This window comes from Parasteatoda tepidariorum, chromosome 11 (assembly GCF_982258835.1).
Source record: "Parasteatoda tepidariorum strain Cologne lab strain chromosome 11, Ptep-v5.0, whole genome shotgun sequence".
Classification (NCBI taxonomy): domain Eukaryota; kingdom Metazoa; phylum Arthropoda; class Arachnida; order Araneae; family Theridiidae; genus Parasteatoda; species Parasteatoda tepidariorum.
Genome location: NC_141765.1, coordinates 89,856,369 through 89,871,200, shown reverse-complemented (window position 1 = coordinate 89,871,200; position 14,832 = coordinate 89,856,369). Strand labels below are relative to the sequence as shown.

The 14,832-nt window shown below is 30.0% G+C and overlaps 3 protein-coding genes across 4 annotated transcripts in view; 1 reads left to right on the top strand and 2 right to left on the bottom strand.

The window, feature by feature from the left end:
- Positions 1-5,565, top strand: part of LOC107453026 (uncharacterized) — a 58,143-nt gene extending 52,578 nt beyond the window's left edge. For both annotated transcript variants that reach the window (XM_016069695.4, XM_016069687.3), the window contains one exon: positions 4,638-5,565. In XM_016069695.4, coding sequence (XP_015925181.1) covers positions 4,638-4,648 — 11 coding nt within the window. In that variant the 3' untranslated portion in view covers positions 4,649-5,565. The remainder of the gene's footprint in view (positions 1-4,637) is intronic.
- Positions 5,566-11,885: 6,320 nt separating this feature from the next.
- LOC107452968 (uncharacterized) lies at positions 11,886-13,579 on the bottom strand. Its single transcript, XM_016069611.3, has 2 exons — positions 12,799-13,579; positions 11,886-12,601 (listed from the first exon to the last, which is right to left on the bottom strand). The coding sequence occupies exons 1-2, from the start codon at positions 13,577-13,579 to the stop codon at positions 11,886-11,888; spliced, it is 1,497 nt and encodes a 498-aa protein (XP_015925097.2).
- A 129-nt stretch (positions 13,580-13,708) lies between these two features.
- Positions 13,709-14,560, bottom strand: LOC139427086 (uncharacterized). The gene has a single exon (XM_071187715.1). It carries the CDS (start codon positions 14,558-14,560, stop codon positions 13,709-13,711), a length of 852 nt encoding a protein of 283 aa, XP_071043816.1.
- Positions 14,561-14,832: the final 272 nt, after the last annotated feature.

Here is a 14,832-nt window from a genome sequence, read left to right as displayed (position 1 = left end):
CAACTATAGCAACTCATAGAGACTCCACTATGAGGAGACAAAGCCCAAATTTCCTAGACACTCATCGATCTGAAGCTGGGTGGGCATTTCATTAAAGCCTTTGATAGCTCAATGCCATCACAGCTTTAACAAATGCTATGACAGATAAAGAAACCTCCAGAAACTCTTACCAATGACGCGGAAATAGGTATAAATATAAAATTGTATTCTAAAAACATAAAACCTTAACTACTTCTTAACTATTCGTTCTATCGACTTGATTTTAATCTCATTTGGTTCTGTGAACACACATCAGAAAGTAACATATGAAGTAATGGTTTAGTTTCTTCCTAAATCTCTCTTGAAATCTTAAGTCTCTCCTTCTAAAGTAATGGTTAGTCAAAAAATTATAAAATAAAATAGAAAATTCTTTTACTAGGAAAACGTAAAGGTTCTCTTCAGGACGCATGCATTACTTTACGGTGGTAAATGCAATACTTCAAAACAAGGAATAATTATTCTAAGATAAAATTACTCTCTATAATGCATCTATATTGCTAAAAAGTAAAAATGCAATTGAAAATGAGTTTGAGATAAAAAGAAAGCAGAAAACAAACTTGCCGACTTGGAGTAAATGTTAAAATGCCTTCACAGATATGCTAATCTAATAGTTAACAAAAATTCACTAAGCAGAAAGAGATATTAAACAGTGCTTATAGATTAAATTGTTAAAAAAATTTTTTAACATATATTTGGCAGAAAAAATATGAAGCAAATTGCATTTCAGAGCTGCCATCTATGAAAAAAGCATTTTAATAAAAAAATATTTGGAAAATTTAAGTAACAAAGCCCTTAATAGGAAGAAAAACCAGTAAAAAAATAATAAAATATAAATAAAAATTAAAATTAATTAAAAAATTAAAATTAAATCGTAAAAAAGAATCCCTTCAAATAGGTAATCGTTGTAGAGTTCAAATCACAGACAAAAATTAGGAATAAACCATTTTATTGGTATTCCTTCTCATATAGGGTGACTGTTTATGAATCAGAGTCTGCATACATGGATAGAATGCCGTTTATAGACTTTATCCTTCATTCATACATTCTTTCATAACAGTAAAGTATACATGTATTACCTGTGTTCATAGAGGATGGCTGTTCATAAATCAGAGTCCATTCCATACGTAAAAAAAACTATATATTAATAATAGCAATAAATAAAAATAAACTGTTTATTACTCTGGTCAATTAAAATTAAATAATTGAAGTTATTATATAATGGCCACAGTTTATTTAGACGTTTACTTAATAAATTAATTGATGCAGTGTAAACAGTCATACATCCAAATTATTCCGCCCAGTGGCTTTAGGAATAGTTTATCATAATTAGTTTTTGCCTTAAAAATAAATCAGAGCTAATTCAAAATTCAGAAAGAAGATATTTAATAAAAAAAAATCAACAGAAGAAAAATATATTCGAATTTATATAAATGTAAAAATTTTTGTGTTCTAAGTGGTTTAAAATTTTTTAAAAATAAAATTGAAGGAATTAGTTAGGAAAATGGCTATTAATTAAATCCATTTTAAATTTATCAGTCCCTTTTAAAAATTCTTTATAGTTGGAATTATTCCTGTAAAACCTAGGACTCTGATTGGGAACAATATTGGAAGAAACCTTACTGGCTATATATATATATATATATATATATATATATATATATATATATATATATATATATATATATATATATATATATATATATATATATATATATATATATATATATATATATATATATATATATATATATATATATATATATATATATATATATGTGTGTGTGTGTGTGTGTGTGGTCCTAAAATACATGTCAAAAATGTAAAGGTAGGTAGAGGGGACATAAATAAGCATATTTCGGATAGGAATGTGCGTGCGATAATGGCACATTAAAGCACTAGTTTGTAAAGCAGTATGAATCAGAGGAAACTGAAAAGACAAGTAAAGACAAAAGAAAATAAAAATTTATCAACAGTTTACAAGAAGTGCTCGAAAAAGCAGCCACCAACATCGATACAAGATTCACAGCGACGGCGCATGGATCGGCGTACATTAGAAAAGACGTTGGGCATGTCGAGCACATGTAAAGCAGCAACAGACAAGCCGGCAACAAGATCTTCTTGATGGGACTCTCGTACACCAGACTTTTAATATGACTCTAAAGGAAAAAATCCAAGCAGGTTAAATCAGGAGAACGCGATGGCCAGGGAACTAGATCACCCCGTCCTATCCAATGCTGGCCGTAAACAGCGTCCAGGTGATTTCTGACGCTCTCTGTACATCCTCTGAGCAGCTAATTCGTTTCCTTGTGTAGCCCCATACATTAAATGCACGTCGGCAAGCTCCACATTGGTGAAACGATGCATGCTGTTTGAGATCCGTGCTAGCAAGCGCTTTTATACGCCGCAGTCATCAGCGCTTCCTACCGGCTCAAGGCGGCATTACCACACACACAATCCTATACGAAATATGATTATTTAAGTCCCCTCTACCAACCTTTACATTTTTGACACGAATTTTAGGACCACCCTGTATATAAGTATTTTTCTTCATATATTCAAGCCATGTTTGTGAAAAATCCTTTTGTGACCTAACCATATTTGATCCTATTTGAAATCAGCACACAAAGAATATAAAAATCAGTTTGTAAATTGCAATCATTCTCTCATAACTATCATTTTTAGGGTCTGTGTTATTTTCGCAGTTTGAGTTCAGATATTTTTAAAATCGAATGAAAAAATTATTGTTCCTCTGACTAAAATCTGTAATTAAATAATTAGTTAATTTTAACTTTAATGTTTGAAACCTTTTTTTACGTATTTATGTATAGGTTAATTATTAATGGCATAAATTTATCTTTTATTATTAACAGTCTTTAATCTATTTTGATGTAAATGTTATAAAGTTAAAGGAACACTTTCTACTTATAAAATAGCACGCTGCTACTTCAAATTTCACACAGATGGAATAAAACGGCTATTTACATTGTTTTGAAGTTTTTTATATATAACATCAACAAACAGTGGCGATGTTGTAATAAACAGTTGGGAGCAAAAATTTTGAGACAGTATATAGAGTATATATAGAGAGACAATATGGAGAGAATATAAAGGGAGGCAATAGTTCTTTTTCTGTATGAAAAAATTTCTTAATAATGCTAATTAGTAATTTGTAGCCTTAGTCATCCTACACGGGGAGCAACTTTTAATTAACTTGGAAATTTTTCATTTAACAAACATCAAACGAGAATTTGTAAAATAGAAGTCAAAATTTTTGAGACTTTCTAACGCAATTTATATGTTTATATATAATACTTAACTTAATTTTCGCATAAAAGTGTTCCTACTGCTGAATGGTTAGAACAGAGAAATTCCAAGCGAAATTAGTGGGTTTGAATCTAGTTCCTGCCTTTTAAATGTTGATATTTTCTTTCTATACAAGCTGTATGCAAATTGTTTTATACTTTTGATAACTTTAAGAAGGTATGAAAATTTGCTTCACTCATTCTTGTGTTTATTAAAATGTTGTAGAAAATGCGATGCTTCGTATATAAAGCTGAGAAATCGAGCTGGGTTCTTGTATGCGAATCTAAATCACAGCCGCGTCATTGTGGGCGAAACTCACTGTCTTAATCTTTAAAGAATTCCGTTTCCTAAGTGAAAATATTGGTGTTTTTTTTTTTTTTTTTTTTTTTTTTTTTTTTTTTTTTTTTTATCAAATTCAGTTTGGCTAATCGTCTTTTGACTATTAAGAAGCTGAGTATAAAATTTCATATTCTATCACTAAATTTGGAATTTTCTATGTATATATGCTAACATATGTTGCCGTTAAAGTATGAAATCCGTTATTTTATAGAATACCTAGTTATTCCATGAAATAACTGATCGTGTCCGTTAAAATGCATAACTCTCTTGTATTTCATGGTTTAACTAGTTATTTCATAGAATAACGATCTGCAGCCCGTTAAAGTGTAAAATAATCTATTAAGGGATTTAAAATCTATTCAGGGATTTAAAAAATGTTCGTGTAAAACCCAGTGTGTCAACAAAAAATGTTTTTGTTTTAGAAATAATGTTCTTTGTAATTCCAAGTGTCATTTCAGTGAACCTTGTTGCAACAAATGATTTTATGGTACGTTTCCATAAATACCATTTATACGCAGCATAAATTAGATAAATTGCTTCTCTTTCATTTTAATTGTCTATCATTAGTTTATTTACAGAATACCTAGTTATTTCATTTTAGATAAATTGTTTATTTTACACTTTAACTGTCTCTCATTAGTTAATTTATAAAATACCTAGTTATTTCATAGAATAACTAGTTTAAGTGTCGAATTAATAACATATTACACACTTTAACGGGCACGATCAGTTATTTCATGGAATAACTAGGTATTCTATGAAATAACTGCATTATATACTTTAACGGTAACATATATATTATATAATCTCCTAAATATTTAAATTGCAGAAAACCAATAATAAAACAATTTTTTATATCCACATCCTGCTTAACTAAAAATGTACAATAGTCAGTAAAAAAATTATATCATTTTAGCCAGATAAATTGACTTAGTAACTTTTAATAATTGTTTCAGGTTGCTCTTGAAGAGGACTCAAAGTTCCATCAAAAAGATCGAAAGTGGAAGTTTTTAAAAGAATTAATATATTGAAAATCTATCTTTCTTTATCTATATATATATATATACATACGTAAAAATTTGGTTTCTTTTGATTAGCTTTTTTGTCAAATTGAAATACACGAATATAAACTTTTTTTTTCAAAAATTTTATTATTTTTTTATTTTATTTTAATAATATTGAAAAAATAATGATCCAATTCAAAGGAACATTTGCGAATATATTAATTATAAAGACAAATATTTAATACAAAAGTGCCTGATTGTAACTTTTAGTGTAAGATAGATTTTTTCTTTTGATTTATAATGTTAAAATGAAAATATTTATGAACATTATATTGATATGAATATAAAATGATTTTTCATGCTAGACGAAATTTCATGCAAGATTATTTAAAAATGAACTATTTTCTTTTTTAAACTAACAAAGAGTTTGTAATTTATATACAGTTGAAATAAATTTTTTATTTAAAATATTTTTACTAAGAGCAAAGACAAATTTTCCTGATACAAAAAACATTTAAAAATTTTAATGTAGCTAGAAGTATATTTAAGAACAATCTATGTAAGAAACTTCTTATATTTGTTTTAATTATTATTGTTGAATTTTTTAGATAATAAATAAACCATTCGTGACATAAATAATAATTTTTTTATAAAACATTTATTTTCTTAAATGATGTAAAATTATGTTTTAATAACATTTTGCACTTTATTTTTTCTTTTACGAATAAAATATTTTTCTTTCTAAAGCTGAACAAAAAGCCAAAATAATGGAATACATTTTCCTTTTTTAATTGTTTTTCTCATTGCATTAAGTTTCAGAAGAAAAAAAATTTGTATACAAGCTAATTTGTATTATTTCCAAATAAAGTTTAAAGTATATTATTTTTTGTACTATTTTATGTGTCTGTAAATAAAATTCAAGTACTTCTGTTTGAATGTGGATATTCTTTAAAAAAATATTTTACTGAAAATAATAATAGTAATTATGAAATAAAATGTTTTCGTACATTACAGCTACGCTTTAAAGAGAATAAGTTCTGTGTTCATGTTCAAAAAAGCTGATTTTTTTTTATGCATTTATTTTATTCACTGATTGACATGACGCATTTATTCAGTCTGTTTATTAAAAGCGTATCTCCCTCAATTACTTTTGATGAAATCATTAGATTTTCCGTTCTGGATGTTGATTATGTATTTTGAATAAGTTCGGCCCAAGAGTTATCAAAAGTTCTATATAAAATTTGTTTTCTCTTAATTCCATAGAAGAAAACTTTTTTCTAACACTTTTTTGTAGGTTCTTTAGGCTATATCAACAAGTAACTAGCCCCATTTGTAAATATAATTTTTTTTCTGTAGTTTCTGATTCTACTTTTGAGATTCCTCAATCATTCCCGAGGAACGTTTTATGCTGAAAGAAAAACGCGAGTATCTTTCTATCAAGTGCTATTGCATTCTAATCAATCATCAGCCAAAGTTTTGGTTTAGTACTACAGTCAGATACCAATAGTGGACCCAACAACACTATAAATGATAAGTATTGGAAATAGTGATTGTAATACAGGGTTACTAAATGAAATAAAAACTCTAACTTTATTCTACACTACAGATATTCGGGTTATGTCATCATTAGTTATGATGTGGTGCAGACGTATAACCTACATGAAGTGTCTGTCGATGAATGGCAGCAATGCTTTTGGGGTTATTTCGGTATTCTTAACATAGCCCCAGAAAAATGAGTCTGGAAGATATGGCGGTCAAGCGAGTCCCATTCCAGTGGTCTCTGGGTACCCCAAAACCAGAATGCGGTTCCCAAATTGTTACATCAAACACTCTTTTCATCCGATTACGATCTGCGGATGAATAAATAGTATATGAATGGGTTTGTGCTATAAATGGATGTAACATATGGGTGTGGCAGAAATCGATTTCTTGGTCATAGATGGTGCTACTGGAAAACAAGAGCAATTGCACCCTCAGTGCCATAATTTCCTACGACAACAACAACAAATCATGCTTTCATTCAAAATAAGTATAACACACACTGTAATAAAAATGAAAAAGTTAAAATTTGCAGGATGAGATTTAAATTGATACTATAAGGTTGCAGAAAATGACATATGATAATATAGTATTGCAGTTCAATATGATCTAAAATTTCAAACAATGTATGATGTTAATTTACAGATTAGCTATTGAAACACACAGGCTGTATATAAATAAATGATAACAAAAAATTTATTTATAATTAAGAATGAACAGTTATCCGAATTACATAGACTAATTTATACTAATTTATACCGTAAAACAATTTTTAGCTTAAGTATGAGAAATACACAAATACTTATTTTTCAACTACTATACCAATCAATTACTAATATAATCATTTTTTTCAACTGGTTAATTTAAACTTAGATCAAATTACAAAGTTATAAAGCTCACAATTTGAACTCCAAAATTCTCCACACCCTAGTAAAAAAAATATTAGTCCACCAAAATTTTATTATTTGTGTAATTTGAAGGACAACTAAAAAGAAGTTCATGTCTAACACCGCTCTTACAATCCACTTCTTGGTGATAACACAGAAGAACCCCCAGTAGCAGAATACCTTTCAGAGTAACTCTATGCAAAAATTAAAGGTTCTGAAATAACTTTTTACCATGTTAATATCAATACAATAGTTTTTAATCAGTTCAGCTTATAACTTCGTCAAAACTTTAACATTTATTATTATCATGAAAAAATGCTTTAAAAGCTTTAAACAAACAAAATTTGAACGTTAAAAATTAAACTATTCAGTAGCTGAACTCAGAAATAGAAATTTTAAAACTATTAAATTTGCATACATTCATTAAAATCGTTTTTTTAATAATTTGTTCTATTTTTTAATAATTTGTAACTACGATACAAAAATTTTCCACTAATTTAATTCGTTAACTAACTGAATATCGTTATGAACACCGTGTTTTGTGAATCCATAGGGTCGCTCGTTATCAAAGGCAACTTAACGACAAATACTGTAATGGCTATGAAATTTTTAATTAATAATGTATCTACATATTTACAAATTGCTTACACTATAGCGAGCTCCATTAAGAATTTTGCAGTCACGATTGGCTAGCAGGAGTAATCAACTAACTAACTAGATCAGTTAACTAACTAAAGCGTTCCTCAGTAGAGAGTTCTGTTAGGATATTTTATTTTATAACCGTCGTTGAACACTTATAACTATCGTTGAACCCAATTTTTTTAGTTTACGACTACCAATGTTTAACTCCGTAGCCTTGCAATTTTGAACCTAATCGAGAAGACAAGAGAACTCTTGGATCAGTTTCGCCAGAGGTATTGATTTGCTATGGGAACTTGAAGGACATAGTGACCTCGACGTATTTAGCGCTCATCAGTCACCCTTTAATACACGGGGATTCTTCAGCCGGCTAGATTCTAACTTCCGTTCTCACGAACATGAGTCCAGCGCAAAACCAACCAAGCTATCCTAGCCCGCTGTTATGATATTTTATTTTATTTTATAAATGTCGTTGAACAGCCGACCCAATTTTATGGGTATACTAATGTCCAACTCCGTAGCCTTGTAATTTTGAACCCAATCCAGGAGACAAGGGGACTCCTAGATCGAGTATTGGGAGAAATTTGCCTTCGTGGAGGACTTCTTGATGGAGCTAACCCGCATTTGAGTTACATGGAGAGGAAAACCACGAGAACCTTCCACGGTTAGCCTGACGGCAAAGGGACTCTAACCCATGAACCGTCTACAACTGAGGATATTTCACGTCCGCACAGTAGTCAATGCAAGTGGGATGCGAAATTCGTATCGATTGGGATTCGAACCCGGTTCGCCTCATTGGAAGGCGAACGCTCTATCCCCTGAGCCATCGCGGCTCTGCTGTTATGATATTAGAAATTTGAAGAAAATTGAAAGAACATAGTTTTTAGGGCAAATTATCTACTAAACTTATTAATATATAAATATCTATAATCACGGATTATACAGATAGATAATTATATCTATAATAATAATAATATATATATATATATATATATATATATATATATATATATATATATATATATATATATATATATATATATATATATATATATATATATATATATATATATATATATATATATATATATATATATATATATATATATATATATATATATATATATATATATATATATATATATATATATATATATATATATATATATATATATATATATATATATATATATATATATATATATATATATATATATATATATATATATATATATATATATATATATATACATCGAAGAGCCATTACATTATGACCACCCTGCTAATAACATGTAGGACCACCTTTAGCCCTCAAAACTGCTAGCACCAGCCGGATATATCAGGTGACATAATTTTTAAAGAGAATACCTTATCATTTTGAAACGCTTCTGCAAAATTTTCCTTATGTAGCAACTCTGTGACTTGGACAAGGCCAACTGATTTCGTGGGAATATTTAAATACTAAACGGACTTTAATCTAAGTTTTGCCTCGCTTTCAAATAATTGCCTAGTTAAAATATTATATTGGCATCCAGCTAATTGTCGATAGCAACCAAATTTACTCTCCAAATCATCGATTTGAAATTTTCCAGGCATAATGTACTCGTATTTCAAATTCAATTCATTGACACAATAATCCATAAGTTGCAGAATACCTTCAGTATTATTCATTACTAAATACTTTTAAGTACGAATGTTCTGAAAAACTTTCAGGTAATATAGTGAAGAGATTTCAAAGTAAATATGCTTAATATATTTTTTATTTTTGCATACTATTAGTCAATTAACTTTATGAAGTAGACTTAAGAATTCAATAACTGCTGCACTTTTTTTCACTAATTACTGAATTTTATTTTACAAATTACAGAATAATTATGAACAACTTAATAAATTGGTAAGCATGATTGGTTTATTACAAAACAATTGCGCGACTTATTTTTAGTTTTTTCCATTTCTGAAAGAAATACCAAGTAATTTTAAACTATTTTATTAGTTGGTTTAAATTTAATTATAGAGGGTTTCATTATGAAAATACCAATAAAACGGAAAATTAAACCAGAAAAGGATTCAATTTTCATTTACATTGAGCTATAAGAAAACAGGTTTTGATATCGGCAAATTTCGAATTCTCAATTACAGCGTCAAATATGGCATTTCTTATATATATTTTTTTAATAATTTAGAACATACATGGCGTATCTCTAGACTGCTATAAAACACAAGAGAAATGTTAAACTACAATGTTTAAATCAAATTGAATGTTGAATAAAACGCAGTTGTATTTTTTTCTTATAACGATTTTATTCAGAATATTTAAATATTATTTTAATAAGCTTTTACATAATATTGCAATTAATACTGAACTAAATTATCTATACCTATATACTTTGTAATCTTTTGACAATTGATGCAAATTTGCATTTCTAATGTTCATTAGCAATAGAGTCTATGCTGGGTAGTATTTGGAAGGAATTAATATTATTTTTCAAAACCTACAAGATTAGTTTATGTACTCTTATTTACACTTCACGCAGAAGCAAGCTAAAACTGCCACGAAATTTTACTATATGAAAGCATTTGGGCTATTCCATGGCTTTAATTATATAAATTATGCAAAAAAATAATATGTCCTCAATATATCAAATTCTAACGCTTTATAAAAAATTCAGGGAAGTAATTCTGTATTTTTTTTCATTCCGAATTCTGCAACACCAAGATAATGTTCATTCAATTCAAATTTTGAGTTATAAATGCCATTTTAATGATTAATTATCAATACAAATGATACATGAAAATTTAATGAGAGATGAGAAATTCATTTTCTTGAGAAAAACTTGGAATAAGATTAAGCAAAATAAAAACATAAATTGAAACTCAGGAAATGCGCTAAAATTTTCAATTTAGTTTAACATCTTGTATATACATGTTTAACTTGAAATCCAATATAAAAATCCACGAAAAAAAAACTGAGAGGTTTTATTTTAAAACAATAAAGATAAGTAGATAAATTATGGGATATAATTCCTTTCCTTACGTCAAAAACCAAGAATATAATAATGAGCATAGTAATGTAAAGAGCAACTTCTATATGCAAATGTTCTAGAAAACTATGAAACTCGTTCATATGAACTAAGATAATTTAATGTAAAAATTAAAGTTTCATGCCTATTATTTAATTTCATATTTGTCTTTAAAAACTTTTTGACTAGATTGCGAAAACTTTTAATGATAAAATTAAACTGTTCAAATAGTTTGTGAGTAAAGAAGTTTTAATTAAATTTTTATTTCTGTGATTCGATTCAGATTTTATCTTTGCCATTTAAAATTGCATAGATTAAAGTGATGTAAAAATATGCATACCTAATGTTGTTGATGCGGGGTAACAAAAGGGGGGTAATTTATCCATGAATATTCCCTTCTAATTAATGTGGACTGTAATATTGCTGGTAAGACCTAAAATTAGTAATTTTTCTAAATCTGGTAAATGCTAACATTGGAATACGACAAAAGAGAGAGCACCATTACAACCTTATGACAGCTTGTTTATTGCTACTCTGAGTGTTACAAAAAGTTACTGTAGGTGGCGCTGGAGTAAAGATACAACATACTCCCCGCGTTGAAAGACAGTACTGTATTTAGCAATGAAAATAATTTCAAATATAAGTAATATGCAAAACAAACAATTGGGAAATGACATCACTTTTCTTATAAAATAGAAAGCAAAAAATATATATACACATATAAAATTGACATACAATGATATAACTTAATCAAACTTCAACTGGTACTGGTAAAATGGCTAACTTAGTGATAGGACGTTTGAAAATACCACGTTTGGTTTTCACACTGCAAACTCTAACACATTTGTCTTTTCCTGGAAACAATTCGACAACAACTCCCATGAGCCATTGATTAATGGGCAAATTATCGTCTTTTACTATAATTACAGTGCCAATAGAAATGTTATCCTTTTCAAAGAGCCATTTCGATCGTTGTTGTAAATGGCACAAATAATTATTTGACCATTTTTTCTAAATTGCTTGGGTAATTTTTGTAATCAATTGCCACCTACTTAACCTATTATCTGAAAGATCAATTAATTCTGGTTCAGGAATGTTTTTTATAGATCTTCCTATTAAAAATGAGCTGGTGTTAAAACATCCAGATCATCAGCATCACTGGAAAGTGGCATTAAAGGCCTTGAATTTAAAATACCTTCGATTTGATTAATAATAGTTAGAAATTCTTCGTATGTTAAAGTACCTATTGTTCGTTTTAAGTGAAATTTAAATGATTTTATACCACTTTCCCATATTCCACCAAAATTTGGACTTCTAGGGGGAATAAACTTCCAATTAATTCTCTCAGAAATAAGAAATTTAGATAGAGTTTCATCTGGCTTACTAACTAGATTATACAAACGTTTAAGTTCTCTATTTGCTCCTAAGTAGGTTTTGGCATTGTCACTATATAATATGGAACATTTGCCTTTACAGGCAATGAATCTTTTTAGGGTTGCAATAAAAGAGCCAGATGTTAGATTAGAAACAATTTCAATGTGAATAGCTTTAGTTACAAGACATACAAAAATAGCAATAAATATTTTTTGAAACGGGCCTTTACGTTGATTTTTGTTTTTTATGAAAAAAGGTCCTGCGAAATCAGTACCAGAATTTAGGAAAGGAAAAGTTGGTTTACATCGAACACTAGGCAAATCGCCCATTTTTTGAACTAAAAATCTAGGTTTAAATTTAGTGCAAATGACACAATCATGAGCAATTTTCCGAGCCAAATTCCTACCATGCATTATCCAAACTGTTGGTCTTGACAAATTTAATAGTGCCTGTGCACCTATGTGACAATTTGATTTATGTAAATTTAATAAAATAAGCTCAGAAATTTTATGATTTTTAGGCAAAACTAGGGGATGTTTGCTCTCATAGGGCAAATCAGAATTTGTTAGACGCCCTCCAACTCTTATAACATTTGCTGAATTGTCAAAAAATGTAAACAAATTTTCAGTTTGCTATTAACATGTACTGGTTTACCTGATTTGAATAATTTAAATTCTTCGGCTAAAGATTCCTGCTGCACAAATGAACATATCTTTAATTCTGCTTCACTTACCCCACAGGATGTAAGATTTCCACTTCTCTTAATTTGATTCTTACAGTTGTAAATAAACCTGTATACATAAGACATTACATTAATCAATTTTGAATAAGAATTTGTTATAGAAAATATTTGGTTTGAAAAACTGGAATGAGAAATTAATAGATTAATGTCCTGCGATGGCTTGAGTTCAGATTGATACATCTTTGAGTCCCTTTCGGAAAATCGTTCGCTTTCAAACTCGGAGTTCTTAATTTGATTAATGGAGTTCGAACCCTGCCACCATAATGAGTGATGTAAAAGTTCCTTTGCTTCACAACCACGTGACAATATATCTGCTGGATTGGATATCGACGGAACATAGTTCCAAACACAATTTTGTGATAGTTGTTGAATTTCTTTCACTCGATTGGCGACATATTGTTTTAACTTTAAACAGTCAGTTTTTATCCATGCGAGAACTATTTTTGAGTCTGAATATATATAGCACTGTTCGTTGGGGACATTCAGAGAGTTCCGTACTTCGTCCAGTAGCCTGCATGCCAATAGAGAAGATAACAGTTCAAGACGTGGAATAGTGAGTTGTTTTATAGGAGCAACTCTTGACTTAGAACACAATAGTTCTGATGTAAGATGGCCGTCTACATTTCGAGTTTGTACGTAAATTGCTGCTCCGTAAGCAAGGACACTGGCGTCGGCATAAACATGTAGTTCCATTCCTGATGCATTGTCTGTCACTTTGCGTTTCACATGTAACTCGTGTATGGCTGGAAGATTGTGGACAAACAATTCCCATTCTTTGGCTAAATCTGGAGGAAGCACATCGTCCCACGTTAACTTGATTGTTCAGAGTCTCTGAAGGAAGATTTTTGCTTTTGTGATAATTGGGCCCAAAAGTCCAAGAGGATCAAAGATATGTGCTATGATGCTAAGCACATCTCTCTTTGTATAGGTTTTTTGCCTTTTTAACGAAGTGAGTTGAAACCGGAATTCATCTGTTCTGGCATTCCAGATGACACCCAACGTTTTTGTAGTCTCGTCAGTGTTGGTAAATCTGTGCTCTACGACATCAGTTGACTCGTCTAATTCAACTACATTGGATCTCCACTTATGTAACTTCATGCCACAAGATCTCAGAAGACTAGACAACTCAGATTTAAGACGCACAGCTGTAAGTACGCTATCCACTCCTCTGACTACATCATCCATGTAACTATCCCTCTCGAGAACCTCGGCCGCAAGAGGAAATCTTTCAGACTCATCTCTGGCTGCCTGGAGGATTGTTCGAGTGGCCAAAAAAGGAGCTGAAGTGGTGCCGTATGTTACGGTTTTCAATCGGTACGTTTTGCACGATTGATACTCACTTGTTTTCCAAAGGATGCGAAGAAGGTTTCTTTGGGAAGGTTCAACTAATATTTGACGGAACATTTTTTGAATATCTGTCGTAAAGAGAATGTGATGTTTACGGAAACGCACCAAAATATCGAAACTGTCCTCCTTTACCTGTCCTTTCATTTGTAGATCATTTAAGCTTACACCAGTTGAAGTAGGTGCAGAGGCGTTGAAGACTACTCTGAGAGGAGTTGTAGTCTTCTCAGGGCGGTAGACTCCATGATGCTGCAGATAGCAGTGAGGATAATTGCTTTTATCAACTGGATCTTGATCATCCTCTTTTTCTACGGGCTCCATGGGGCCCATATCTAGGTATTCTTACATGAATTTAATATAATGACTCCTCATAGTGTCATTTTTAGAAAGCCATCTCCAAAGCTGATTAAGTTTTTGCTCTGCTAAATGTTTGGATTCTCCCAGCTTATGGAGATCTTTGATTGGCATTTGAACTATGTATCTACCAGTGTTGTCTCTCTTGAGCGTATTTTGATAATGCAGCTCGCATAAATTATCTTCTAGGCTCATGTAATGCTCTTTTGAGCTTAAGCTATCCTCAACTTCCCAAAACTTTCTCAGGG

Coding starts and splice junctions, on each gene's coding strand:
- LOC107452968 (XM_016069611.3), bottom strand. CDS start 13,579: ATGGAACTACATGTTTATGCCGACGCCAGTGTCCTTGCTTACGGAGCA. Junction 12,602..12,798: donor ATTTAAATTATTCAAATCAG/GTAAACCAGTAC, acceptor ATTGTCACATAG/GTGCACAGGCACTATTAAAT.
- LOC139427086 (XM_071187715.1), bottom strand. CDS start 14,560: ATGGGCCCCATGGAGCCCGTAGAAAAAGAGGATGATCAAGATCCAGTT.